This window comes from Lycorma delicatula, chromosome 1 (genome assembly GCF_047948215.1).
Source record: "Lycorma delicatula isolate Av1 chromosome 1, ASM4794821v1, whole genome shotgun sequence".
Taxonomy (NCBI): domain Eukaryota; kingdom Metazoa; phylum Arthropoda; class Insecta; order Hemiptera; family Fulgoridae; genus Lycorma; species Lycorma delicatula.
In genome coordinates, this window is record NC_134455.1 from 283,690,658 (window position 1) to 283,718,651 (window position 27,994).

The window sequence follows — 27,994 nt, forward strand, 5'->3', positions numbered from 1 at the left end:
CCTTGTGTCAACCGCAGCTTTGGTGAAGTCACCTACTGGTTGACCTAATTTTTATCTGGCCACGGCGTGTTTCGGGAGTACTTACATGCCAACCACTATGATGTTTTTGAAGGGCCGGCTAGCCGCAACTCGTCATCCGCGGGTTGTGATGGGCAGCCTTCCAATTAGGTATGTCACTGTTCAGAAATATCTGGGTGTTATCCTTGATGAGAGGCTTCTCTTCAAGGAGCGCTTTCAGCACATAGCGAAGAAGGCTGTTGATGCGTTCTTCGGCGTCCGTAGAGTTATCCATCCCGATTGGAGGTTGAACTTTCGTACTATGCGTACTCTTTACAAAGGTGTCTGCGAGGCCATCATGCTGTATGTTGCGCCCATCTGGGCTCATCGTATGCAATACCAAGGCTATAGGGATTGTTTAACTGACATTTCTCCCGCCACCACCCGATTCGGTCGCCCTAGAGCATAGACCAAATGTCAGTGCCAAGATACGGCTACTGTGCCTCTAAAACAGTTTAGCGACCTCGTTACCTAAAAGCTCCTAGTGAGCTATTTATCAGCGTGAGCGGATTAAGCAGGGTGCTATTCACCACCCGCTTATGTGTCCCAACCGCTCACTTGTAAAACTAATCTAGATTGGGGAGGTGCACCCCTTGTTTCTAATTAATAAAAAGTCAAAAATAAAATAATAAAAGTTAATAAATAAATAAAGGAGAACAATTTAAGCTGTCACGCCTCGGTCGCTATATGCCAGCTAGTGCCTGTCCACCATTTAAAGCGCTTGGAGCTTGAATTTGGCTGGTGGTTAGCCATTATCTCAGGAAAAACTTTCCACAGCGGCGCTATAGGAATCAGTAATAACCCAGATTAATTAAAAAAACTCTAGCGATGACGGTTGAACATCGCAACCTGACGGAGGAACGACAACCGGACGGAGGAACTCCCACACCGTCCGACAATGCGGCTCTTGCCACACTGACTCGCTGTTTATGAGCGGCCAGTTTTCCCCCTGACCACTAGACCACTAAGTTCCAGGGTGGCCCGGTCTCTGGCCCCCCCAAGAGCAGGGCAGTCGAATATCATATGCTCGTTCGACTGGACCTCCCCGCAGACACAAAACTCATCAGCCGCTAGGCGAAACCGAAACAGATATTGCTTCAAATCCACACGGTTGGTGAGGACTTGGGCACCCGCCGCCCTGGGGGCACCATCCCCCCAGATCCTGTATAAACCTATACAAGGATCTTCCCTTATTCGTGGTGTGCCATTCAAGCTGCTATGCCTATAGAGAGAGAGCCATCCCAAGGCTATAGGGATATTTTATTAAGAGCCTAGCGTCTTCTTCTGTTAGCTGCTGTCGGCGGTTACAGGACCGTCTCGCGACAGGCAGTAACTGAGATCGCAGGCACCAAACCCTTGGATATTTCGGCTACGGAACGTAGCCAGCGGTATACTGCAAAGAAGGGAGGCCTTCTTACATCAGTGCGTATGCGTGAGATTGAAGACCAAGGTTTTGACTCTTGGCAAGCTAGGTGGAACGATTTTTCTACTGGTCGTTACACGCATGGTATATTTCCTAATGTAAGAGAGTTGTGAGCAATTAGCTGGGTATTCCCAATCGGCATACAACGCAGTTTCTTTCCGGACATAGTACCTTGGAAATGTTTGGCTAGGTTTAGGTTGGTTGACTCCGGCTTATGCCCGGACTGTAAGGTGGATGACACTGTGAACCATGTCCTACACATTTCTCCCAGGTACGAAGCTGAGCATACCAGAGTCAGTAGGGAACTCGAAAGAGTAAACTCTTTCTTGGATCTGCGAGTCAACTGGAAGACTCGCGGTGAATGGGTAATTGTTGCTGGCTTCCTTCGCTTCCTCGCCCTGCTCAGGACTGCCGAAGGCATTTAGTAGGTAGCAGGAACCTGGGTGACTAGGGTCCGCCTTGGTAGTTGACTGGCCGAAGGTAGGCGCTTTGGCGGCGAGCCACGGTTAGATTAATAAGAGGTGTCAATTTAAGTTGAATTAAGCTGTCGGCGGAGTTGTGGCCGCTGCAAACGGGCATGATTCCATGTTCTGGGGGGTGCGGTCTGTGCTTTGACGAGGGCGTTTATTGAGCACGTGACAGTCGTCGAGGCGTGGCTGCATGCCACTTAGGTGGCATGTGGCGGCGTTTCGACTGCGCTTAATGAATAATGAACGAAGGTGAATGTCACGCGGGACTCCGCGGTGGACCTGAGCGGGAGTAGGCGTTTATTCTCCTCTCCCCAGTAGACGAGACCGGAGTCTGCATTTAATTTGCACTCATGATGAGTTTTGTAGCTGGGTTTGTCAAGGGAACTAGGTCTAAATTTCGCTGTTGCGATCAACACTTTTAGTGGGAAGTTGTTGTGGTTATATTGCCTCGATTCTCGAGACATTCACGTAATTGGCTCATTAAATTGGTAGAACTAGGAGCGGGGTTCGCGCTTCCGCGAAGTAGGCTCTTAGCTTAGTTCTAGAGGGCTACAATGTAGCGTTAGGTATCCGAGTCTTTTTCGGAAGGCGATTGTATTGCCGCGAAATTACTGATTTAGATGTCCCTCGGGGCATCTGCATAAGTGGCATCTCCCCGAGGCCGGACTGAACATTGTGGAATGTGATCAGTACGAGGGCAAGAAGATGACCTCCGTTAAAGCCACTACTGGCTCGGAACGGGGGGAATGGTGTAGCGACCGGACACGCTACGATGGCGGGATCTTCTCCCCTCCGGAGGGAATCGAGATGTACTTACATGCCAGAAGGAGAGCTGCCAACACCTTTTGCCTTTCTTACGGAAAGCTCGATACACCGGAACACGGTCGTGTTCGACTGTCGGACGTGAGCTACTGAACGTCGCTCCTGTAAGTTGGTGACTGGGCCCCTTACAGTTGATACAATCATAGACTGTATGTTATCAGGGGCAGAGAGGTTTCGTGCGGTAACTGACTGTGTGACACGGATACTTCAGCACAAAGCCAGTGTGAAGGGGGGGCGAGGGGTTGAGGGACAGCTCCCTGCGGAGCTGCCGTTCGTCTTTGCTTGCACGGATGAGGCACTGGGATCCCTTCGCGAAAAAGACCGAGACCCGATGTGAGTGCCCTGCACAGGGTGCTCTCACTAGAGGCATTGGCATCAAGACAGAGTCCTTGAACGAGTTCAGGGAACGACATAATCGGGCTTGGATACCCCGCCCTAGGGGTTAGAGGCAGGCAATGAAAAGATCTAACCGGCTGTCTGACCTGACGAACTAGACTTATGACCGGCCCGTTTGAGTAGACAACCTGAGGTTGTGCTTTGCTTTGTTGTGGATCCGGTCCGGGGGTAGGGTGAAAAAATCAAAAAAAAATCTTGACTGCCCCTTTGGAAATACAGATTAGCCAAATCAAAGTTAAACTTCATAGCGTATTTAAGGCAGAAGCTACAGGTTGACAAAATCACAACAGCAACTAGAAATCTTAAATGAAAAGCTTTTAGGTGCTATAAACTGTTATTTGTCCAGTTAATTTTTATATATTTCATATTTGTCTGAAAAAATTAAATTAAAAATAAGTTATTCTCTTTCATAGCAGCTATAGGTGGTACATTAGAAAACATACGGTTGCATCTCTGTACGAATACACACACCATTCTGTGGATGAAGTAGTCTACTTCTAATGTGGTTCTGATTCCAGGGCTCTATAAGGGTAGTACAATTTATCGCTATGCAAATTTAAACGACTACTGCATCAGTTACAGCAACTGTAGTAGTAATTATTACATTTGGTAATTCAACAATTTTCAGTCAGTCAGAGTATACCACCACCTCCTGTCTTCATAAAATAACTAAATAAAGTAACTTAAAACATAGAGCAAAGCGCTTTAGCAAAAGGTGGAAATACTTACTAGATTAAATAATTAGACATGATTTTGTTTTCTACAAAAATGTGTAACCAGATATGCAAGAAATAAGTAAAATTAGAACGATACTTAGTCTTTCTTTCCTTTATTGATTTATTTATTTTTATTCTTTTAATATCTTATATTTTCTATTATTATTCTTATTTATTAGTTTATACATAAACAATTGAATTCAATATTGACGATGCTGAATAGTAAGCAAATAGATTATGCTGTCATCACCTCCTGTAACCATACTGGTGTTTTTTTTTTGTTTTTTTTTTTAATGGTAACCCCTGCTGTGTATTTTATGTGAGGGTTGTCACCAATTTTATTTTTTCCTTAACTTCCAGCATAATATACTTGTAAATTGTCTTAACATAAGCATATTAAAATTCTGGATTAAGTAACGCTTCTTCAAATGGATAAGTATTGCATTTTTAATGTTCTTTTTTGAATTTCTACGTATATTCAACTTTACGTTTTTTTTTTAGTTATTTGATTTTTTTTTGAGGGACAAATTTATGTGGTCCGAAGAAAATTGATTATTGTAACTGGGTACTTTTAAAATTATCTTCATAGCTGAATATAATTTTAAGGATGTTTTATCCTTTTTTGTAATATATTATTACAGTGTAGCTAACTGAAATTTATTTACGTTTATTACAATATATGAAATTACGAAGAAGAATTTCGGACTTATATTTACCGATTAAATAAGTTTATACTCTTTTGGATTATTTTAGGTAGAAAAATAAAAACGTTTCTCTTAAAATGTGGGTTAAAACCTTTATCCGCAAATCGGGTCACAACATAGAATAAAAAGAAAGGAAATGGACATATTTAACATTAGAGCCTTGATATATAAACATTAAAATAGAATGAATAGAGTGATTAAATGTTTTAAGCGTTTTAAAATAAAATAGAAATAACGAATTATTTCTATTCTTAATAACACATAGATTACACGTAAACTGCGATTGGTATCTCGTGTAATTGCAGATAAATATGCGATGTTACAGTTATAACAACTCGGTAATTAACCATCAGTTAATAAAATTATCCTTAAACCTACACAATAAATTAGTTAAATTTATAACTGATATATACTTTTAAGATTTCACGTCTTGAAAACTAATATTAAAATATACCTCTAGTCTAATATATGTAGGTTAATATTGCCATTGAAGAATTAGTTATCAATAAGAAGTGATTCATATTGAAATTAAATGGTACTATGTAGAGATGATTCCAGTCCTCAATGATTTATAAATTATATTTCGATTTACAGTACGTGTTTCTAGTCGTAGCGCATGTGAAAAGATCCCTGGTAATCGGAAAATATTATTGAAATAAACATCCAAATATATTTATTGGTTGATAAATGGCCTGCAATATCTTCTTGCAGGCCTTCTTGCGCAGCGTTATCTTATTACGTTAGATATTAACGTAATATCTAATTACGTTAATGTAGTGAAAAAACCTCTAAAAGATTCTTATCTAGTTTTTACAGTTGTATAAAACAAAATTATTTACAGTGAATAATCGCCTTATCAAAATTTCTGGCATAAGGAGATCTGAGGAAAATATTTCATTTTATTTTAAACTCTTTATAGTTAAACGATGCGTTTTATTTTGTTTATTGACTATTACTATTTTTATTAATTGCATAACAAATAATGAAAAATTCCTTTATACCATAGCAGTTAACGACATTACAGTTATTTTTATGGGTTAGCCGTTGCAGTTTATGTACTTTATTAACTAATAAATTCAACTAAAATTAAACACTCCTACGATGAATAAGAACGTAAGTGTTTTTACTAATGCATTCTTAGATTCATTGTTATAGATTTTATTAAAGGGTAATATTTTTATTTTATTTTAACTGAAAAAACAGTTCGGTTAATAAGAGAAACCAAAGAGTATAGAGAAACTGCATTAAAGAAATTATGAGCTGAATAAGAAAATGATATGTGGCTACTAAACAACTGTATCCAACCTTATTGAGTAGATCAGTCACTTGCATGTTGTGAAAGCTCTTATATATATTTTATTGAAACAATCTAAGAAAGTAATTTTTTTACTGGTACAGGTGCTGCATAAATATAAGAGGACCGTGGGAAGGATTGAGTTATATGATACAAAGTGAGGGAGATATCATAAAATAATGAGGCAGGCTTACAGCAATGGAAATGGATATTTTGGGGCGAAGTAGTTGTGTGATAAAGTACTACAGAGCTACAAATAAATTAACTACAGAGCGAATGGGTTTATCAGTGGACGTAGTTGATACAATACAAGCTAAAAGATTGAAATCGTATGGATATACGAAGTACATGAGGGAAAATAGAGGGCCAAACAAGGTGTGGAGCTGGTTTCACGCTCAAAAAAGGAAGAAAGAGTGCCCAAGACTCAAAAAATCGAAAAATCCACTACTTAAGTCAAGAAAAAAAATTATTCAAGTTCATGTTCACAGGTGTTATTGGACTGGATTAAATGTTTGCGTTATAAGTTTCTTCGCAGTGAAATCCCTGTAAATGATTAAGAGTATTTCATTTTCATATCTTCAAAATTTTACTTCACTCAGGTTCTAATTAGAAACCGATAAATTAACTCTGCTATGGTATTTATTATTTAAAGAGGAATTAGAAAGTTGATTTTATTAAAAATTCAGTATCCTTTTTAGCATCTTGTATGATTTGAAAATGATTGCGGCCATTTATTCGTTCTTTTAATTGTATTCAGTTATATTTTAACTTTGTAACTGTATAACATGTAAAAAAAATTATGATTGTATTTTTCTCTTAACTTAAAGCTAATAATTTTTTTTTCAGATCGGAGTTTTTTGGTGGCAAACGCTCAAAGCAATTCGTGCCACATTATATATTGCTCAGATGGATTCTGCCGGCTGTCAGGGTTTTCGCGAGCAGAGGTAATGCAACGACCTGCCTCTTGTGATTTCTTGCACGGTCCGCTTACATCGCAACAAGCAGTTACCGTAGTAAAAGAAGCGCTCGCTGCTGGTGTGGAAAAACACTTTGAGATACTTTACTACCGTAAAGATGGTATGTTAATATATATATTTTAAAGCATTATTCTTTTAGATAAATTTTGAGTTAGTGATATCCATTTATTTGGAGAATTATTTTGTAAAATAAAAGAATATTTATCTTTCTTACTAAGCCTTGGATAATAAAAGTAAAACATTAAAACTAATGCATTTATTTCTCACAAGGTCGTTTCTTGAAAATGGTCTCTATTGGCCATTTCTTTTGTTTCTAATTTGAGGTTTTAAAATGTCGATAGAGATAAGAAGAAAGGAGGGTAGAAAAGCTTTTAATCAAAAATGATTTAACTAATACAAAAAGTATACCCACAAAAAAATATTACACTTGTTCATTACTATAATAAGTAACGATATTTCTTTACAATTTCTTTTACATTACTACGTAAAAAAAAGTCGCGTCAGTTGTGGACATTGTATAAGTTTGAGTAGATTTTATATGTTCAGTATATAAGGGGGTTAAACAAGCCAAAATTATAAAATAAATCCAAATATCATAATAAAACAAATTAAAATCTATTAAAATAATAACTTTATTTTAAAATTCTCCTTTGAATTTTTTCTAAAATTAATACTACTGAATATCACGAAAACTGTTTCTCTCAAACGGTGAGTAGAGGTTTTGCAGAATTATTTATACCAATGATACTAAAAATGTGATGCACTACTGAAAACGTTTTACTTGCTATTTTGTAGTTAAAAAACTTTGTTAAAGAATCTTATTTGATTAAATTCCGAAAAAAGTTATTAGTGGCAGTTTTGACCCCCTCACACATATTTATATTAAAAAATTAATTACAATCAGGTGTTTTTAACGTCTGCGTGCCTGTATGTCGAGTCGATGGTCTTGCATTATGCCGCCACACGCCTGAATATATTTATTCTTTTAAATGAAGTTCAAGGACTTATTTATAATCCATCTTTTAATATCACACACACACTCATATATTTCGTTTCTCAACAACTGTAACTCGCACTTCAGCATTTTTCCTTTTAGATTATTTCGATACGCATTTAAAAATGGAGTTTATCATCACTCGGAAAACAAAGGAAAGTTAGAATAACTGAAAGTAAGTAAAATTCCGAAAGTTCGAGTTGTGCGTCTGACACGTACGGACGTACGTCAGACGCACAACTTGTATCATATGACTTGTATCACAACTCTACACATGACTTGTATCAGTTTTACTGTTTATTCATTTGGTTTGTTCTTGTTCCTGTTCTTGTGTTATTTTGTTTTCCGTTTTGTTGTGTTCTTCACGTTTTCTTGAGTTTTCTAGTTTAAATTACAATTTTTAATCTGAGTTCTCCGGTGCTATGGTCATAGACTGTGGAACATTTTTCGTTATATAGCATTATGTAATGGATTTTTTTTACATTTTTGGGTCTGTTGACGTTTACCTAGATTGGGTTCGGCTTCGTTTTTTTATGCGTTCCGGTGTTTGAAAATTGTTTTTGTTTCCTTTTGGAAGTTTTTTACGTGGACTGTTATGATGTCTGATTTCGAGGACAGTGAATCTGATAAGGGTTGTCATTTGGCCCTTGTGAGTGGAGAGGGCCCGGTGGGAGATGAATTGTCCCATGATTTTCTACTCAGCGTCGATGAATCTGGGCAGCCTGTGCGAGGCATTGGTTTACCCAAATCGAAGAACTGTAGTTCGTATCTCGCTGCGGCCGTTGATGTGGAATCCGGTCGAGTCGTTGATCCGTCGCCGCTAGTGAGTGGACATAAGTGTGCTCGGAGCAAGATATCTGAAAATAACCCGCAGGTGCCATCTGCAGTTGCATCCCCGAGGTCATGCAATTCTTCCAAGAGTGAGAGCATGCAATTGGGCTGCGAAGTGGATATGGGGGAAGGCGGTACCGTATCGACACCTAGGCACAAACTTAAGAGGCCGAAGCCTTTATCACCACAAAAGCTGGAGTCTAAGAAGAGGTCCTGCGCGAGTGGCGTGCATCCCCGAATTTTAAGAAAGGGTTCAGACACAAGATGTCCACCGACATCTGGTGGAGGGACTCTCCATATGTCAATGATGGTAACGGCACCGTGTGCCGAAATGACGGTATCGGACGAGCGATTGATTTGGACTTTGGATCGGTTGTCCAGCTTATTGTTTCACAGATTTCGACGATACTGTCGCTAGTGGCGAGGAGTCGAAACATCAAACGAGAGATTAGGCAGAGTGCCGATATCTTGACTAAGTTAGCAGGACGGGTGGTTGGAGTCGTGTCGCCCTGCACTACTTGTACAACCAAGTCGTTGGAGCAGGAAGAGGTGTCCACGCAGACTTGGAGAAGAGGTAGCGACTTAAAAGCGATACTGACCCAAACTTTGACAGAGGATGAGCTGGTTGAGGCGGCGACTGTGAACTGGCCGACCGAGGTTATGAACAAAGTACGCCACATAACGGATCTGTCAAATTTTTCGTCTGATATATGCCGTTTTACTGACTTGTCGGGTATACGGTCCTCCGAGAATCTGTCGTTGCTACAGAAAGGGATCCGACCTGGTGATGTTGTCGAGGATATTTTTCGAAGATTCTATAGCGAGATAATGAGTCACTATCAAGGCGGGCACTTCCCCTATACTTTGATTCGGCTGCTGAAATGCAGGCCTCGCTAAGGATTATTCTGCGGTTCCCGCGGAATATTCGGAGGGCGTCGTCGGCTCCCGTGTTTTTACTACCGGTAGGCAAAGTTGGACACTGCATTGAACGGTTAGTCTTTTACGTCTTCGGGAGAGTAGGGAACCCGGTCAGCATTGTTCTCCCTCTCAAGAGAGTGTTGCTGCTTCAGATGTTAAGGTGCGGGAGATCAAGATGTCGATCCCGGTAGTGACTGAGAGCCGCACGATCGTAGTAGGCAGCCGGTAAGATGTACGCTGAATTGCTGAAAACAATGAAGGACACAGTATCGAAGGAGGAGGCCGGTGATGTCCTCTCAATCCGGAAGGGGACTATGGAAGAGCTCTGTATCCGGATTAAAGGTATGCAGAAGGCTGAGGAGTTGAAAGAGACTCTTTGTAGTAAGGTGACTGATCTTCATGTTACTTACAAATCGAGGGGTGGTAAAAGGTTGGTCGTCCGCATTCAGGACATAGAACCTGAATCCTCTGTACAGCAGATACGGTATGTGGTGAAGCAAGTAATTGGAGCCTCATAGGAGTTTAAGATAACTTCAAGCATACGTGTGGTCGGCATACGGATACACAAAAACGCCACGGTCACTAGCCAGCATCGGCTAAGAAGCTGAAGAATGAAAGCATCAAGATCGGCTGGGTCCACTGTCGTGCTTACATAAGGAAGGTGCAGGACAGATATTTGGTCCTGGGGGATGGGAGATGTCGCGTCGAGTTGCTCGAGCCCGGATAGAACTGATTTATGCTTCACCCGTGGGAAACCGGGTCACTGGTAGGAGCGATGCACGGAAGCGACGTGTTGTGCGATGTATGGTATAGAGCCAGAGGATGACCGACTAAGAAATGAGGTTCCTCCAATACGTTGGAAACAGATGTAGACAGACCATGGACCTGTGCAGGATAGTAGCTCAACGGGAGGCGGTAGATGTGATCTGACCCCGAACAAGGCGGTGGTGGGGGGTCCTCGCTGAATGGTGGATCGGACTTCTGGGACGGCCATTCAGCTCCCATCGGCTAGTGTGCCAGTGATCAGCCGAGGATCAGAGGGAGGCTTTTTATGTGCTGATCTCGGTGGCTTGGTCGTGTACAGCTGCTACCACTCGCCCAAAACCGACATAGAGGATTTCCTTACCTTCTTGGACGATATGAGTGAAGAAGTCACCAGGAATAGGAACAAAACTGTTCTGGTGGTGGGGGACTCACCCCACCACCAAAGGTCTCAGATATGCCATTAAACAGGCGAAGAGTAGGTGTTGGAGAGAACTGTATGTCAGTGTTGACGTTGACCCGGAGAGCGGGGATACCGGGATGTGACTAGGAGATTTGGATAATCGCTGGCGGGTTTGACGGAGGAGCAGGTGTGGGGCAGTGTAAGAGCGTCTATGGGGTCTTTCGTTCATACCTGTGTGGACGAAAAAGAGCTGAAAACTCATTCTGCCTCTACTGTCGGGAGTTAGACACACCGGAACACGTGATATTCCAGTGCCCGCGGTGGAACGAGGAGCGCCGCGACTGTACTGCCGTAACTGGACATCTCGAGATGGGGACCATCGTTAGAACTATGTTACGCAGTCCGGTAGACTTCGATACTGTGTCGGGGTTCGTGTCGGAAATACTGGAAATGAAATACCGGAAGCGAGGGGGTGAGGGACAGCTCTGTACACAGCTGCTGTTCGCCCGTGTTTACACAGCTACGCGGTGGTGATAAAGTACGGGGACTCTCGAGCCCCTGACCTAAAAGACTGAGTCCCGGCGGAGCCGTCTCTCCAGGGGTGTCCCCAATAGAGGCGATGCACAAAGGACCGTGTCCCGGTTGCTGGGTGATGGAGGCCGGGAACGGCATAGCCAAGCCTAGCGTTTCCCTCGTCTGGCGACTAGAGGCAAAGGCATCTCCCGGAACCGTGTTCATACTTGATTGGAGGTCTGGTTCCGGAAGGCAGGGGAAAAAAAAAGAAAAAAAAGTAAAATTTTGAACGACACCATTGACGTAAGTAGCTATGAAGTACATAAAAACTGCTGAGTAATTAGCAGTTAGGGTTTGATATCACAAGCAAAAGACGAAACGAATTAACTAGATAAATTAACTCTCTGGTACCCGTATAATCCCTTTTCACTACGCCAACCTTGAAAAATATTAGTTTAAATATTTATTCAAAAATTTTTAATAAAGAACTAGTTAGCAGATTATTAAAATATTTGTTATATCAATAAAATGTGATTACGCGATTGTGGTGCAAAGGAGTGGTAAATCATTTTTACCCATTAAACATTTTCTTTGCCTGAAGTACGTATAAAATGCGTTTGAAAAGTATCGATACATGAAGATTATAAAACAAAACAAAAATAAAGGATATTCGTTAATTAAAAGGGATCAGGGTGCGTAGGATGTCTGCGAGAAAACAAAATAGTAAAAACTCTTCAACACAATAAAACTGAATTGTTTGTTGGCTCCTTGAAGCAAAACACTTTTTTAAAAAGAACATGTTAGATATTATGATATTTCAATTTCTTCTATTGAGTCATAGGATTTCATATTGATAAAAGCTCCTGGCTTCTTAAAAACCATTCAGTTTTTGTTTGTGACGGTGGAACACGTTTTAAAGAGGAATGGTTAAAATATCGCAACGTTAATATTTTTCTCTATTTCTCTATTTTAATCTGGCAGGAATATTTTTCTCTAATGGAAAATGTCATGAATATTGTGGCGGAAGACGCGTTTTTACAAAACTTGGTGTTAATTATATTCTTGCGTTCAAGGAATCAGATTGTAGAATTTGTTAATTTTATGATAAATAATTTTCTTGCAAACAGATTTTATTATAATTCATTATGTATCCTGCTATAATGAATATATGTCAAACAGGAAGAATTAAATAAGGAAGATAATTAGACACATTAATAACACACAGTAAAGAAAGCTTTTAAAAACTGAAGGAATTAAAAAAATCTTTTTTCCTGTGATTTTCCCGAAATTGATGTATTGTGCGAAAAAACAAACAAACCAACTCCGTTTATTATATAATCTTATACAATTTTAAACGATGAATAATTACATAAATCGATAAACGTTTGTTCTAGTCCTGAGTTAGCTTAAATGACAGATTTCGTAACCGTAAACAAATACTGTACAATTATGTCTAATGTGCTCGTGATAACAAAATTGTAATTCAGTGGAAGAAATTAAAGTAATATTATTTTAATAATCTCAAGCATTTTCATTCGGTCTATTTCTATGTAACTTTGGATACTATAAACAGGAGAAATATGCAAACTAGGGGAAAAGAAATTAGAAAATGTAATATTGTGTTAAGACTGGTTTTAAAATTTAATTTAATTTAACGGTTCTGTTTATATTTATGAAAAAATTGACTTTGAAGTTATAAAGATGTGTAAATATAAACCTTTGCGATCTGTAAAAAAATATATTAATACTTTTTAAATGGATTGGTATTAGAATATCATGCAGGGAGTTAGCCTATTTAGTGACTTTGTACATAAAGTAAAATATGAATCATGATATTTAAAATTTTCCTCACAAAACAACTGCTAAATTATTGACCTTTATAAAGGTCAATATTGATCTGTAGTATTAATCACTCATAAAATACTAACGTCGGCGGTTTGTTTTCTTTTGTTATTCACTTGGATTTTTTCTTTTCTAATGAATTTTTATTTTGGAAATTAATTTCTCGAGTTTTTAATTTCACATTTTAACTTCGACTTTTAACTTTTTACCTCAATTTGATATGTTAACTCTTGATGATGGCTTTCAAGTAACCTGAAAAGTCTAGAGGATATTTCAATGTGCTGGTAAGGTGAATTTTAATAATTGTTTATATTATTTAATTTTAAGGAAATATTTGGAAATAATTTTCATTTCATCCAGATTATCATATTTTACCTTCTAGTTGGAGGTTTGATTAAACGGCTACATTAACGTGGGTATTTCAAACCAGACGATGGGATCTATGTGGGAGGAAAACTTTCTATAAGTTATTTCTATAGGTTCTCGAATGTCAAATAAAACTTGTATGTTATCGGATCAAAAGTCTAGTAATCTGTAGATACAGGTTGCGTTCCATTGAATATTTCACGGAAAATGTCGTGGACATTGATTAGCTTCAACACGGAGTAACAGGAATTTGATTCTCATATTATGAAAATAAAGTAAATTATTTATAAGCTTGAGTAAAAAACTTAAAAAGCAAACTGAAAACAGTTTGGTTTTCTGCCTAAGTATAACCTCTATTAGAATTTACTGATTCGACTGTTTCAGATTTTTGTGTTTTACTGATTCTAGGCCCTCCGGGCGGGTTTCCCTTTGGCGGGCGACATTTCAGAATGGTATTATTAGGTGTTCAAAATTGATTTCCTCTTGTGTAAAAATGTTTTTTTTTTAATAATGAATATTGATCAAGGAAAAGCGAAAAAAGGGTTTGTCATCCTTCAGTTAAGCACCCTTCCTCATTAGGAAATAAGTTTTAGGGTGAGTTACCATCATCGCGCTTTCTAAAACCGAAATAAATTCAAAACAAAATATCCACTTGCACTTTTAAACTCTTCTCCAATAAAAAAAATCACTATTCCACTTATCTATCTAAACCATCCAAAATTACTCTAAAAACATAATTTTTCACTCGTTTATCTCTATGCTCTGGATGCAATTTCATATTTACTCCACCCCATGCTTTTACTCTTGATAACGCAACATACAACTGTCCATCCGCAAAAACTTCTCAAATTACCAACATAATGGTAAAACAGCAAGCTCGCAATGCGCTGAAACTGGAACAAAAACTGGCGTCAACACAATCTCAAAATTAACTAAATCTCCAAAAATATACCTTCAAATCAGAAAGCAATTATCTTCAGTCATCTAGGGAGAAATCACAAGCACTTTTATTCCACTTAATGCGCTCGCAAAACTTCAAAAACTGTAAAGCAGCACGTCATTCATATATCAGCTGAAGCTGTTTAACTGATTGATGTCTTCCATCTGCAAAAGAGTCACTTCCAGCACATATCTAACAATATAAGAAATGCACACTCTCAATATTTTCATCATGATCCATAATATTCATATGCAAATTCACTCACGAGTGCTGGAAGCTTAAATACAAATTAAATTAATTAATTTATTATTTATATCTTATATTTAATTTGTGAAACAAATTATCGTAATATGAAACTAATTTTCCTTGACACAATAACAAAAGAGAAATTGGCTTCAAAATCAATAAATCGCTAATGTGGATTATTAAAAATTCTTCTAATTTTTATTGATGTTTACCATTTGATTTGACCCACGTGTTTTACCTACTTTTTGGTTACAGTTCATTATCTTATGAAGAAAAACAATGACATAAATAAAACAATATGTTATTAATTTATATTTCGCATATATATCAATATATAATAATATAAAAAGTATACATCTGATCACCATGAGACATGTACTAACGAATCGGGATTTTCCGCTAGTGATCGGGCATTCGGTGCTAAGCTAAGGGAGACGGACACACACATAGACAGACACTCATACAAATGCCCTTTAGTAGGGTGGGATAAGAGACCATCCTAAATTTTAGCCTTTATTTAAAAACTTGTTTCCTCTAATTCGGGTTAATTTTTATCCCTTTCTACTACGTACAGAAATTATAGAAGAAAACGAATAATTTATAGTGAAAATAATAGGATATTGTCCGTAATTTTTTATATCAATAACTAAATAATTCTGTTGTAGTTATGAACTTAGACGTGCAACTCATTTGTTTTATCGAAAAATATGAAATTTATGATAATAAGTGCTAGTGAAAATTCCAGTCCCTTAACTGGAATCGATTCTGCACCAGCTGATTTAAACAATTGCATTTTAATCATTGGTCCATTGGTGTAGCAGTTACACCAAATTACGATATTTTGTCTAAAAATATGTAAAAAATATTTATTTGTAAACTAATAAAAATTAATAACAAACATTGATTCGGTTTTATTTTTGTAATGTGATTTGTAATATTTAGGATGAATTATTTTTTTAATTAATCCAGTAGAGTGGAAACATAAACACTGTATAAGAAAATCAGATCAAAATTTGATCATTTTGTGCAGATTAAATGTCATGGGTTTGGCGGTGGGTCATAGTGCGCTATCCTGTTCTACTCCTCTCTCTTCTAGTTCTACCCATCCTTATAATAATAATTTTCTTAAATTTATCTAATCACCTTTCCTTGGTTTTCCTCTTCTTCTCTGCTCATTTACCTTACGATTCAACATGTTTAATACTATCCTTTGTTTATTATTTATTTAAAAATTCTTTTGCTACTGATAATACTCTTTTAAACCTTTTAAACTGTAAAACTCAACGCAAAAAATATTCACGTTTATAATAATTTAAATAAACAAATAAGAATAAAAAAAAATCTAATACGTATTAATTATTACTTTTACTTATAAATATTATTCATATAAGCTGCGTTGTTTCAAACATATAACATTTTTTTTTAAAAAGATAATATAAAAATTCAAATAAAATATTCGTCTTTCATTAAAGACTGCAGTGTAGCTATACATTCAATCACTACGTACAACATAGGTACACATACTATAAAGAAAATTAAAAAAAAGATTAATATTTAATTAGTTCATTAATTTCAATAACTATTTTTTTAAACGCTATTGTTTGCCCAGCTGTAAAGCTATTCTGTACAATTTACTATTGTATAATCTAATTGGGTTTAAAATTTAGCACGTTGTGGGGCAGAGAGATACGGAAAAAATTCACTTCATAAATGGGTGAAGCAAAAATCCTTTTCTCTTTTTCTGGATTCAAAGCCAAATTTTTAAAATAGTTAGATGTTACATTATATTAGTATGTCACTTGGGTTACATATGTGGGCAATTTCATTTAGGGTTGGGGTAAATAGCCTGATTTATTAAAAGTTTTTCTCGGTTATCGATTTGCTTGATACCTTCAGACAGGTTAATCGATTTTTATAATTTTTTTTACGATGACCCTAAATGTGAGTTGTTGATACTATTTAATTTTGGGAACACTTAATTAAGGGAGTGGGAAGGTTCAGCCACCCAGAATTTCGTATCCCAAATCTTTACTTAGTAATAATTTTTGTACAAAAATTATTTACTTGCATACCTAAAAGGTTTAATGTTCCACTTAATTTTCCTTCTAATAAACAGTCTGTCGAGAGCTGCATACTGAGCTGACTAACTGAAGCAGCATATTTTATTACTTAGGCATTAGGACAGTCAATACTAAATTTATAATTTCCAAAAATAGACAGTATATGATAATTTAAATTGACTACGTTTACTGTATGAAAATAAGATTGTTTTAGTAAAGTTACTTAACTTTCGTGTGCATTGTGAGTACCTGTTAGATATGTTTGGCCAGATATATCACATCGGCTATAGATTTTAAGATATTTATTTAAGGACGATACGGAGTCTTGATCAAGTTACTGGAATACTTAGTACAAACACAGAGTCGAGAATTGAATGAGGCATTTCATTTTAGTAAGGCCGATGCATAGATTCTTTTTAGAAAATTCAGAGCACTTCTGAGAGACCAGCGTACTTCGACTTATATTTTTATGTTATTCATCAAATATATTTTTCATTTCTTCTGATGTTTTTTTGAACGCTGACAATCTGAAAATTTTTATGATGATTGCAAAGCAGCTCTGGAGAAGAATATCGAAAAATTTGATAACAGACTATGACTTTATATCTTCTAAAATGTTATAAAATGAAAAATTCATTTTATTCTTCTACACTGAAAAATGTTACAGATAAATTCAAGGAAATCATTAGAGAAAAATAAAACTATTTTATTCAAGTAAAATTAATAGGTTTATTTTAGAATTTATGATAGATTAAGGTTTAAAAATTAATAAACACTAAATTAATAGAAACTTCCAGTATTCTTACGGTATAATCAGACTGTAACAGATATGTGTCAGATGAACTGGATTAAAAATCTATAATCAGGAGTACTAACATAAGTGTCGACTAATGATAAGACTGATATTGCGCAAAGAAATATCTTGAGACATTAGTGTTTTGAGGGATCATCATTGAAGAACCTTTGAGGATCAGTGCAACCAAAATAACCAACAACCTACTTTCCTTGAAGCGGAACAAAACCACTGTTGATCTAGGCTTTGTAGGAATATATTTCTGAGAAAATCTCAATTACGGGAGCTAAAGTAAATCACAATCAATCAGGAATACAAGGTTCTAACGGAATGGTGGCTGAGACTCTGTTGAGAACGTGTTCTAGTAAATCTCCCAAATAATTGTTATTGTTTGGTAATTGTAACTATAAAGAAGACCACTACCTCTATATCATAGTAAACTGTTGATTACATTTAGCGATCATTTTATATAATGAAAATTATAAATTTATTCGATTGGTTTTAAATTTATGAAGATGACAATAGATAAAAAGGATTTATTACAATTACTGAAAAACTTTATGAATGATATTAAAACTAATGGTAAAATATAATTATAAATAAAATTTGTAAATTAAATAGTGAATCGTTATTTGAAGAAAAATTGAAAAAAAATTTCGGGTTCATTAATCCCAAATTTTTTTCTTAAAGGTAGAACAATTTTTTCATTAACCTTTACTTGCATGCCAATATATATTAATATTCTAGTTAAATTTACTGATAATTTGTAGTCGGTCGTGGGCGATGTTCTCAGTAGCCAGAGTTGCTGCTTAACTGCTAATTGGATAACTTTCCTGGCTAAGACGGGTCAAATAAAAATACTACTATGTCCAAAATAAGCAAACAACAGATACTCATGATGTGACTTGAGGAAGATGGCCTTCTAACGGGATGTAATTAAATCTTTTGTAAGATTACATATTTTAAGAATCATTATTTATTATTAAAATCGTTTTCTATTGTCAGTAATTATCACTAAGGTCTGATTTGTACTTATTACTGGTTTACACGTATTATTTATAAAACTACCATTATTATAATTATAATACCATAATTTATTAAAAAAGTTGTAATAATAACGACTTATCATCCTGAAGACATAGGGTAAAATGGTTGTACTTATGCACAATTAGTTACATTATTTTTACAGGTTTTATATTTTGCACATTTGTGTTACTAAAAACAAAATGAAAGCTGTTAGCCCCGTTATTTCAAACAAAGTAAAAAAAGTAATAAACCCATTAAATGTAACAGAATGTGTGAATTTGAAATAAAATATATATGTGTTCCTTTATATTAGTAATAACAATATAGAGTTTGCTCATTTGGGTATTCCCTATTTCCGTTTCGGCCTCACTCTGGATATAATGGTTAATTTGATCTATGAGCAGAATTAACTAGTGTTCCCAATGCTTGCATGAAATAGGCCAGCTGGATGCCGTCCTAAGGGACGGTGTTCAAGCGTAGTGTATCTATATGAAACTAAATCCAGTCTGGAAATAATTCAGCTGTTTTCATTAGAATTACCTGAAACAATTAAACTACTGTTAACGGCAAGTTTCATGAAGTTGGAATTGAGTTTATTCTGCGAGTGATTTATAGATGGAGTTTGTAATACTAGATTTTTTTACGAAGAATTCTATAATTAATCATATAGAAAACGATGCAAAAATTTTTTAGAATCAAAAATCTAACTTTACACTTCTTTTCTTGATTTTAAAATCTATTTATTCTATTTTTATGAAGCGGATGTATTTTTTGTCATTCATTTCTTTACCACTTACAGTTACATTCTTCCTAAGTTTGTCCGTAAGTAACTATATTTATTTTTGTATAAATTAAAGTTCTATTTATCAACAATTTTAAGAAATACATATCCGAGTACTCTCGGAGCCGTTACTCCGTCATCAGGGATTTCCCGTAACATGCTAATTCAAATTCAAATATATAATCATATTTAAATTAAAAATTGTTACGTTCAAATTAGTCGGTCGTCAAGAAATAAAAATTAATTTGTACGTCATAGTCGTAAACATCTTACTGACATGAGGTTACAGTCTTATTGACGTAAAAATTAATTTTATTCCTGATGACCGACTATTTTGAACGTAACGATTTTAAATTTAAATATGATTATACATTTGAATTTGAATTAACATCTTATGGGGAAAATCCGTGATGATGAAGTAGCAGCTCCGAAAGTATTCGTATATATATTATTTTTAAAATCGTTGGTAAGTGTAACTTTAATTTATACAACTGTATTAATACTAACGGTGCCAAATGTTTAATAAATTATATTTATTTTGTTGTTTAAGTTTCCTAGCAAATACTTTATTTCTTTCTGAGGCCTCTCTTTTCCACACTAATAATTTCAGTTTTTAAAACTGATGCGCTTTCAATAACTGCTTTTGTATCGAACCCTGTTATTATAATTTGCACGTACTTTATTATTTGTATTTAATTGTACGTATTTTTTGCCTGTTCTTGTTTCAGTTCAAAACTGTACACCAATAATCAGTTAAACCCAAATATCTTTTAAAAATTACTGCTGCCCCTCGTCAGTACCATTCCCTCGTCTGGTTTCTTCAAATACCTTTCTTTGAAATAGTACCAACAATAAGGCAACCTGTTTTCAGATACAAGCAATAAAAGAGTTTTCATTACCAATAAAAAGCTCCAGGGGAGAGCACATTATGTGAAAAAACTTTTGTTTTTAAGTTAATGTTATAAGTAAAACACTTTTCGATTACTTGGTTTTTTGTATTATTTGACTTTTATACTTTGACTCTTATATTGTCAAAATACTTCCTCATTTGGATTCTATTTAAAATAAGAGCCACGACAAAAAATAATTTATATTGAAGAGAAAAAAGATAAATAAATTTCAGTATTAAACTAATAAAAACCTTTGGAAATAACTAAGTCGGGTGTTCATAAAGAGGTAGCCTAAACACTTAAACCGATATCTGAAACTTTGCAACCTAATGTCAGTAACACTATTAATACATAATGCGGTTTGCTTGTGTAAACTTCAGCTGTGAAATGTATTTAGATGGAGTTGTAAATTACGCCAGCAGAAACGAAAAGAAAAATGTTTTTTTTCTGTACCACTTCTTATATCTTACGTTTCTTAAAATTACACCGTTAGTATATTATTTTCACAATTAGTTTATTGCAGTTAGCTGAAACTATTTTTTTATTTCTATTAATTTTTAAGGAGAATACTCTGTATAAACATATTGTACTGTATATGTCTGTTGTATCCTGAAAGCGCAGAAGGAACTAAAACTACGTTTGACAGTTTCCACTTTAACATTACTAACTAAATTTTTTGAATCGCATAAATAAAATCAAATTGATTATATCGGTATCCGATAGTAATGTATAGATGTATACAATGTAATTTATCAAAAATTAAATAAAGCTGCAGTCTACGTACGTATCAGTATATATATTTATATTGTGTACACTAATATGTATAGAATGTGTATACCACTCTATGATCACTAATAAAAAAAATTATTTTAGATCTACTATATTCACAAATAAGTTGCAAAGTGTGGAAGTAATTTAATCACTTCTTGTAATTCTTTTCTTTTTCTTTGAAAAAATCCATTTTTTTTGTTTCTTAGTGTTGTTATTTTGCTTGATTAAGCTATGTGTTGATATTGATATATCGTGTATTGTCAGAAAATGACAGTCTTAATCACAATTTCTTAATTAAGTATGCAGAAAATCTAGTGGCAAACTTATTCCTTTAATGTCAGTTTCTTATTATAAATGCTAACCGACTTTTTTTAAGTTCTTTGAGTGTTGATTTTATTTAAATATATTTTACTTAATTTATATAAAAGATTATATTATAAGGAAAGAAGGTATAAAAAGAAAATGTTTGCAGTAACAGTGAACAACTTTGGTTTTCACGGAATATTTTGATAAAATCGTTTCAAAAAACAGAAAAGCGTTCAGATTAATCTTATCATGAGAATGTGCTCTCGTGTTGATATATCTAAAGGTGAGGAAAGGATTCTTTACTGTAAATTTTCTTGCAAGTGGCAAATTCATTGCAGACAATTCTATAAGTCACAGAACACAAATCAAGCTCGACATAACGTGTAAAATATACCATGAATTTTGAATCGGGGTTAAATTACGCGACTAAGAATAAAGTAAATACGTGAGAACACCCATGCCTTAACAAATTTTCATACGTAAATTTCTACACATTCATCTATATAGCCAAATATAACAAATCATACAACATACGTACAGATCATTAGCCCGAATACTGCTGGAAATAGCTAGTGCTGGTGTCAATAGCTACATAAACCCTGGGCCGAATTATACGATGTTTCATTTCAAACAAACCAACTCAATTAGATTGGTTTTGAAAAACTTTTAAGATAAGATAATAGTATTAATCTTCTAAATTTTATTTATCACTTACTAATTACCCTAAACTCTGGCAAATAAAAATGTTATTACGAACTAATTCTTAAATATTATTGCTATCATATTTTAATAATTAAGCATTATTCAGATATCCTAATAATCGGAGATGTGTAAACTGACGCAAAACTGTGTTTACACCTTGCATATTATTCCTTGGAGATAGTAATTTATTCATAAACCATGATAATTTTAGTATTTTAAAAATTGTATAACAAGATTGTACATAATTAAAAAGTGCCCGTGGAACATGGTGCTGGTTGTAGAAATGTTTTACCAGATCGTGGTGGATGTATATTTTGTTGAATACACTTTTGTTCTTCCGATCATCAATAATTACTATCCAGTATTCTACGTTTTCGATCTTAAATGCCTGCACTACCGCTAAATTTCTTGTACTCTTTACCTGAGTATTTTAAACTTACAGTAGACAATTAAGTACATAATATCGTCTTATAACAATAAATGCATTTATTTCATTATAATCGCAATAAAAATTTATGCAGCTGTTAACACATGAGAGCACTTAATTTTTTTCCGAGTATAATTTTTGCGAACTTATTTATCTGTTTAAGGCACAAATTATTACAAGTATTTTTCAATATTTCTATCACAAAGCTAATTTTGGTACGTTATCTTTTTTCTGGATTTTAACGAATTATTTCGTAACAATTGCAGTGTTACGGACGATATAAAATAGAGCTGTAATATAACTAGTATATATCAATAAATGTCAATCAGTAAATGTAAATTTTCAGTTACTTTTAATGTTTGAATAGTTAAAAGTTTCGATTGACTTCACAAATACATCGACTGCTTATTCAGGCGTAGTCGATTTGAGTCCAAAAAAGACTAATGACTGACCTGTGATTGAGCAAGTAGCACATTCTGTCCATGGAAATGTAATAATTATAAAAAACCAAACGTTTCATGTAATTGTTTTATATGAAAAAAAACAACTTATTATCTGTGCAATTTGTTTAATAGTAATACTGCAAGGCCGTAATAATAATTTTATCTGTTTTTATTAATTAAACTAATTGATTTAATTAGTTTATGTAGATTCCTGACTTTCTTGATTTTGAATGGCTATAAACCTCTATATATCCATTTCATTATTCTTTCAAAAAGAAATTCATTTTTGAATGTTATGAACAATAAACAACGTTGAGATTTGTACAATAAACATATAAAATGTATTTTTCTTCCTGACCCATCGTATATATTTTATTAAGCTTACCTAAAATTCTACTGTTGTATTCACAGGTATTAAGTTCATTTAAGTAATTAGTCCTTACAACATTTTAGAATACTAAAAATACAAAATAATATATGAATCTAAAAGTATGTTATTTTTTTATTCAATTTTGCTGATTTATTTATATATATATATATATATATATATATATATATATATATATATATATTAAAATATATATTATATATTATATTATATATATTATATTAAAATTCTTTGATTTACTAACAGGTTGTTACTTTAGAATATTCAATTTTGTTTTTAATGTAGTTTTTTCTAATACAAAGGTAAAGATAAATTTTGCAACAACATTTATGTAGTAACGTTTCTTCCAATTTCCATTTTTTTGTGGATTTAGAATGCTTAAGGATTGAAATAGCGGTCTATGATATATTATATTCTTTATTAATTAAAAAATATATTTTTTATTTATTAAAATATATATATCAATAATGATGCTGTATGAAACTCTTCCTAAATTTAAAGTATCACTATACTTGATCGATTCAGTTTGATACTATTCTTGTCTAATCTGAATATGAAGCAGTAATTTTTTTCTGTTTATTTACATTTGCTTATTACAGACTGCTACAGTAATTACAGTTTAGTAGTGATATTTTCCAGCCTCATGCCTTCTTTTCCTGAGGATATATCATTAATTTAAGCTCAGTAACCAAAGTTCTTAGGAAACTTAGGGAACTGAATTCAGAAAAAATTGGAAATTTTAAATTGAAAGAATATACTTCTGTTTTGTGGAAAGAGACCTCTGTTTTTATTAAAACACTGTAACGACTATTTAAAGGTTTTATATCTTACTTCTTAATACATTGTTATCAAATAATGTAACTTTCTAATCAGACTTGAAATCTTACAGTTTGAATTCAATGGTTATTAAGAAGATTCATGTTATTTTTAGTTTATTGCAGCTTTTAAAATGATACTGCAGTATTTTATTTGTTTAATATCTTTATTCAGAAATAATGGGGGATAAGATGTTTCAATTATCCTCATTTACAGTATTCTGAAAGAGTTCAGAAAGTTATAAATCATTTTTTGACTTGCTCATCAAAATTTACTTAATTTCTAATGAGTTCTGTTTAAAAATTTTCATTCATCATAGCAGTATTACTAGAGAAAACACTCATAATAGAATAATAATGACTAAACTCAGTATCATTTTTGAAGTTAACATCTGAATTTTAACAAATGAAGTGTTTGGTATGACCAGAAGTGAGTAGAGGGCATGCTGTGGTTATATTTACACAGCCAAGATTAGCTGACAGTTTGAAGAGATGCTTTGCTGATCAGACCGATTGTTGATGTTCTGCTAGATTAGTGTTTCTAAAAATACCTTAACGATTTATGGTAGTTTAAGTTGCAATAAGTTACTGTATTTCACAAATGGCTCATTTATCTATATAACGTTACACAGATACAACTATTTATATGCCCTGTTGCTTTATAAATAAAGTAATATTAAAATGACTACATTTCATTATTTAAAAGAAAAGAAGGTACTATGGGAAAGTACTTTACAGACATTTTCATACAGAGTACAAAAATTAAAATTATGAATGATTTTGAACGACAGAAACGATCAGCTAAAAGCATTCAATAATGTATCCCATATAAAAAACACCTAATATGCTTCTCACATGAATAGAAAATATACGAATAGCATTAAAAACATAACTGGTATTATTTGTATTTGTTGTGATGTCGATGGGAAGCCCTTGATCAACAACGTAGCGGTAGATTTTAGACAGAGGGTGGACTGTATGTGTTCATAGGTGATGAATGAAGAAGACAACACCTTGTTGATTACTGAAGGATTGTTTAATTGTACGCCATCTTGGTGGTTTAAAATTATTTTATAACATAACACTTGTATCTTATAACTTAACTTTAAAAATAGCAAACATAAGCTAAATAAAACTTAAAGTAGTTCATCCGAACAAGAATGAGAGATTCCATGCGAATGCGACCGCCTTGGGTCAGGTATGAGTGCAGACTGGTATAAGACGATACATACAGTGCTCGAGGGAGCAGCTAGTGATATAGGTGGTGTGATGGTCTGGTGTCCATAGTTTGCTGTTGTACCCTAGCCGCCACTAGGTTTCAGCACCCGACAACAAGAGGGGTTGTTAACGTAACAGTATTAATTCAAAAATATTCCAGTTAGATTCAAAATAATCATTACAATTAATTATTTAATACATGATAAGATAATAAGTTTTCAATATAGTATTGCTTATTGTGGGATTGATATTTGAATTATAATAAATGAGTATGTGCATGTATCAGATTTTTGCTTGTAATTGTCCATTTGACACTGATTTCGGCTATAAAATCAAATAATTTTTAATTAAATTATATTTTATTTTGTGAAAAATTAAGTTTTTAATGTAAATATTTAAAGCGATGTAGTTAAAAGTGTTTTTTTAATTTTTGTTAATCATAATTCAAGTTTGCTGCTCACTAAAAGTACTACCTACTGAAAAGGAATTTCACGTAACTCTGCTTTATACCGCTCAATGGTCCGCCTCTCCTTACATTATGGATTTAATATTGCCAACACAAAAAGCAAAACTCGCTAGTAAAAGTTGATAGTATGCATATTAAATATTTTATTTCAAGTTTTAGTGCTTTATTCTTAGTTATCTAACGTTGCAGTCAGTCAATATATTGTTGTACCTCTTCACAAAAATATTCCTTTAGCTTTTATTATGCTGTTAATATAATCCTTTTTAAATTATTTGGATCGTATTGTGAATTTTTCTATGAAATTCTTTTTTTAAAAATATTATTCATCATAATTCTACAAATAAATGAAGACCGTAATTAAATAAAATTGTAACAAAAAAATTCTAGAATTTTTCTATAATAATTTTCTTATAGACATATGTTGAACTCCTGAATATATTTCAAAATATCATTTTAAAGATTTTTATACAGAAAAAAATGTATTTATTTGAAATGGAAAACTTTATTAAAAACATAATAATATTTTATAAATTATATTATTATAATTAACTATTAATTATACACAATATTTGAAATAGACCCTCAAACAATTATATAAATGTTATATAATATAACAGCTGCTGTTAATTAGAGATCTTAAAACAAAGATGATGACTCTTTTTAAACCACTTCTCATTGCTCGATGATGTACCTTCTAGAATAACACCAAAAAATCTTTTTCATAGCAACTTCTACAGAATCTTTAATTTCTAATGTCTATCAGCAGTCATCTGTTTATTTACTTCATATTTATTAATATATTTCTATTTTCTGGGTTAACAACATGAAATGATGTTTGTCACTTGAAAAACAAAACTCCGTACTATATGTAAATTACAAAACAAACCTAATTTTAAAGAAGAGCTGGATTTATAGTAGCAATAAAGTTACATAAAAGATGTTTTGCCAGTAGTGGTATATAGAGAAATTGTAACTGAAGTTGTAAAAAGACTCCACAGACTCAAAAAAAAATTATGAAAGAAGAAAGTATTTAAAACAAGTAACTATTACATAAATCTTTACTGACAGAAATTGAGTTGGATGTTAGGTAGGGCTTCCACCAACAATGAAAGGAATCATAAATAAATAAAAATTGAGTAAATGTTGGACTGATTCAAGTATTCTAAAGAGTTTTTAAATTCATCTACATTATCACCTAGAGTACTATCAATTCTATATGGTGATATGAATATTTGCCCTATTAAGTACATAATAAAAGAAAATGACGATTGACATACAGTAGTTATCTATGGGATATATTAAATTATCATCAGACGACATGTAGAATTCAAATGTTAATCTGGTGAGTTCAAAAGCAAATGACAAAGGACAACTTCCTCACCATAATTGACTTTGTTTTGAAGGCTATACAGTCTCTTTAATGTTACACAGATTTATTTTTATTTTCAAGCATTCATTTTGCAAAGCTGTCTTTTATTGGACAAAAACTATTTTAAGGGGAAATACTGGATTTTAAGGGATCAACCATTACTGTAATACACTTCAGCTCACTTAATACACTTTCAGTTCACTTAAGTGAACTTAAATTTTGTTAATAAAACAAATAGGATGAAAGTGGTAGAGTAAACCAATTTTCACTGCAGTATAGTTAGGAGGAAGTTTCGCATTAACTATAATATTTCTTATTGTTTAAGGGGTATTTTAACTGATGTATTTCATTATTGATCGCTATTTGAAAGAAAATATAAGAACCAGGTTTAATTTAACTGTTAAATTCTTTGATTAAAGTAAGATACAAATATTGCATAAAGAAATGTAAAACAAGAGTATAAGAGTATGCAGTTATAATTTCAAATCTTAAAATTTGAATAATATATTTTTTGTTTGGTTTCACAATACTGTAAGGTACCAGTATTGTAAATACTGGTACTTACTGGTATTTGAAAATAATTTCAAATATAATTTTATTACTAAAAGCTGAATCAAATTTTTGATTAAGGTTCTAATTACCCTGCCGTGTCTAACAAATCATCTACCGCAAAATTTTCTACGAAGGTCTGAGTGAAAGGTTTTGATAGCAAAACCTGTTTTGAAAAATATATTAATGAGGTTTTATTTGGTAATGGTTTTTATTCTACAAGTAAATTCTTTTTTTTTCTTTATAAACTTAATTTTTATGTTTAGATCATTACTTAAAATGTAATTTTTTTGTAAGTATTTATTTGGCCATTACA

General features: G+C 33.6%; 1 protein-coding gene across 1 annotated transcript in view; it reads left to right on the forward strand.

Moving 5' to 3' along the window:
• Positions 1 to 27,994, forward strand: part of LOC142332349 (voltage-gated inwardly rectifying potassium channel KCNH6-like) — a 792,659-nt gene that overhangs the window by 160,194 nt on the left and 604,471 nt on the right. The window contains exon 2 of the mRNA XM_075378757.1: positions 6,729 to 6,959. Coding sequence (XP_075234872.1) covers positions 6,729 to 6,959 — 231 coding nt within the window. The remainder of the gene's footprint in view (positions 1 to 6,728; positions 6,960 to 27,994) is intronic.